Source organism: Sardina pilchardus, chromosome 5, assembly GCF_963854185.1.
Source record: "Sardina pilchardus chromosome 5, fSarPil1.1, whole genome shotgun sequence".
Classification (NCBI taxonomy): Eukaryota; Metazoa; Chordata; class Actinopteri; order Clupeiformes; family Clupeidae; genus Sardina; species Sardina pilchardus.
The window spans coordinates 28,716,572-28,719,545 of record NC_084998.1 but is presented as its reverse complement, the minus strand read 5'-3'; the positions used below and the strand labels follow the sequence as shown (position 1 = coordinate 28,719,545).

Sequence of the window (2,974 nt, the reverse complement as noted above, 5' to 3'; positions counted from 1 at the left end):
ACGGCCCACCTCATAAGGCCCAAGGCAAACGTAGACAAGTGTTTTACCCGCTTGCCACTACGAGTGAGAAGAAACTGTTTTGAGACAAACTATTAACTATTTGCCATACGTCAAGGTCAATTAAGAGCGCTTACCAGCCGATAAAGTTGTTACCCAGCCGATAAAGTGGTTACCCGCTTGCAGCAGCCGTCCTGTTAGTAGGCTATTTAGTTTATTCCACGGTTAGTTTAACAAACTTTCCTGCGACTCCACTCACACGCTGTACAGACAAAAGAATGGCGACTCACGTACAGGTGCTTCCACCTGCTACCTTGAACTACTCTGATTGAATCTGTTAATCAGCTTCTTCCTCTTACCCACTCCAGTCCCTGAAGGGCTGAGATCTATATCGGCTCCCTCTATAGGGATGGAGTAAATAACACCCTGTTACACATGGAAGTTATTTTCTCGTATGTTTGTTTGTTTATAAATGATGGAAACCTTCAATCAATCCAGTGTAGTAGTACCACTAGTACATCAGCAAGTATTTACGGTTGAAATGAATGAGGGGCGAATTACTAAAACTGTTGTGGCCATTGTCATGTGCCTGCTTTTCATCTGCATCAACAGCATCATGTTTCACACTCTCTTGAGTAAGCCGGTGTTTAGAGAGCTGCCTCGCTATATCCTCTTTGCCCACATGCTCTGCAGCGACACAGTTCAGCTGATGCTAGCCTCGTTGCTCTATATGTTGGCTTTAAGTTTGCAGAAGATTCCTAAGGCTGTGTGTTCACTGATCATTCTCATGTCCTCAGCCACAGCTCGTGTTTCTGCTCTGAACCTGGGTGTGATGTCTCTGGAACGTTATGCGGCTATTTGTTTCCCTTTACGCCACAGTGAGTTGGCCACTCAGAAAATGACTGCTCTATCGATTGCCATACTTTGGTCCTTAGCTTGTCTAAGTCCTGCAATAGATATCTTATATGCACTGATACTGAGTCCTGTTTCCTTTAGAAATCTCATATTCTGTACTAGAGAGAGATTTATTTTGGCACCATGGCAGAGAGATATGTTTCAAGGTCTCAATGGGTTTTTCTTTGTGGCTGTAACAGCCATTATCATCTTCACATATATCAGTGTTATACTTGCGGCTCGATCTGCTTCAGCGGATAAAGACTCTGCTAAGAAAGCTTTGAGAACAGTCCTCCTGCACCTTGGTCAGTTAGTTCTTTGTCTGAACAGCCTGTTGTATGGAACCATAGAGAGGGCATTGGCTATGACCAGCAGTAGTCGCCTGTTTCGTGACCTTCGATACGCAAATTTTCTCTTTGTCTATATTCTGCCTCGGTGCCTGAGCCCCCTGATCTATGGCCTGAGAGACGATGCTGTTCGATCCTTATTCCTTTACTATGTCAGGTGTGGAACTCAAAAGGTCCAGCCCTCTGTAACTGCACACTGAAAGACTGAGAAGAGTTGGGCTGAGTTAGACTACATTCTTAAGTCAGCAGCCAGAGCCATAAAAACTTAAAAATGACTTGAAGTTGACCTGAAGTGATTGTGCTTAATAGTTTTAGAAATTGTGTTAAAGCACTGTTAACATTTAAGCATTCAGAAAAAAACTGTAATCTACAAGAATATGGTCACTGGACAAAATTCACCACACCATGGCCACATAATTTCCTCTTGATATGAATTGCAATCTATGGGCTGCGCTTGGTGAAAACAAAACAGAACAGCAAACATGTTATAGTATGAAGTTGGGAACAGCTGCATTAAGTGAATTCTGCAACATGACTGTCATCTTAATTCACTGTAGTTATCCATGTGTTTGTTTCCACAGAGTTGTCCCAGACTAAAACTGGGTGTACTTGTTTTTATTATACTGTAGTATCCCTTTAAACTACTGAAAACAGAAAAAGCAAGATTTCCAATAAACTACTAAAATCATTGTTAGCTTGAAAGGCACAATGCACTGACACTTACAAAAGCAGGAAACTCAGCTGTGTATAGGAAGGAAAGTCCAAGAGAAGTCACCAAACCAATTAGACTTTATTTAGCTGATGTATTTCTGTAAAACAAGGTTAGGGGCCTTTTGAGGATCCGAATGCACATAATACAAGCGAGGATACGGAAATCTGTTCTTCAATATAGATGTATTTGACAGTTGGAGGTCCGGGGCCTTTTCAGGCACTTTGAGGCAGTCCGCTATACCTTGAGATTTTTAAGTTTGTCATCTAACTAAAAACATCTACAGTATGCAAAAGTGGCACATGGTTATATTATAGAGGTCCTCCACAATAATTATATGAGAGTAAAGTGGATGTAATGAAATTACTTTTTATTATAATTCAGTGTAAACACAACTATTTAAAAAATGATTTTCAAAGGTTAAAGGTTTAGACTCCAGAGGGTTAACAACAGACCCTACATTTTTATAAATGTTATCAGATCTCAGGGCCGGAGTGGGGCCTCTTCTCAGCCCGTGAATTTCAGGCCCAATACCAGCCCACTTTTTCCATGGTAGTGGAAATTGGATAAATTAAGCAATAGTTTAGCTCTTACTATCTTGTATTTTTTCTTATCAATACCATGGTTCAACAAATAATGTAGGTTAAATAATAATCTGAGAAGTTAACAAACATATTCCACTATCCCAAGGTTGATAAATTAACAAAAGCAGAAATAAATTATTTGAAATGTATTCCACTCTTAAGCATAAAGGCATATTGAACTAATATTTACAGTTCAAATCACAGTACATAAAGTTACACTGTGAATAGCAACAGCAGATAGGAGCGGCCATCCATGTGACCGATGGACGTAAATGTATCCAAATTCACATTCTCTGTTTAGCCTAATTGCACACAGAGTACTTATCACGCATAAATCACAGATGTCGTGGAAGAGCTGGAGTTGAGCTTTCAAACGATATTAGCAGCTAGGTGCACGAGGATATGAAGCATTCCTCCGTACAATACGCTGATCCCGAGTAATC

The 2,974-nt window shown here is 40.4% G+C and overlaps 1 protein-coding gene across 1 annotated transcript; it reads left to right on the top strand.

Annotated features, from left to right (window-relative positions):
* Positions 1-472: 472 nt before the first annotated feature.
* Positions 473-1,438, top strand: LOC134080874 (odorant receptor 131-2-like). Its single transcript, XM_062537486.1, has one exon. It carries the CDS (start codon positions 473-475, stop codon positions 1,436-1,438), a length of 966 nt encoding a protein of 321 aa, XP_062393470.1.
* Positions 1,439-2,974: the final 1,536 nt, after the last annotated feature.

Bases quoted from the DNA above. Each gene is read 5' to 3' on its own strand.
- LOC134080874 (XM_062537486.1), top strand. From the start codon at position 473: ATGGAAACCTTCAATCAATCCAGTGTAGTAGTACCACTAGTACATCAG.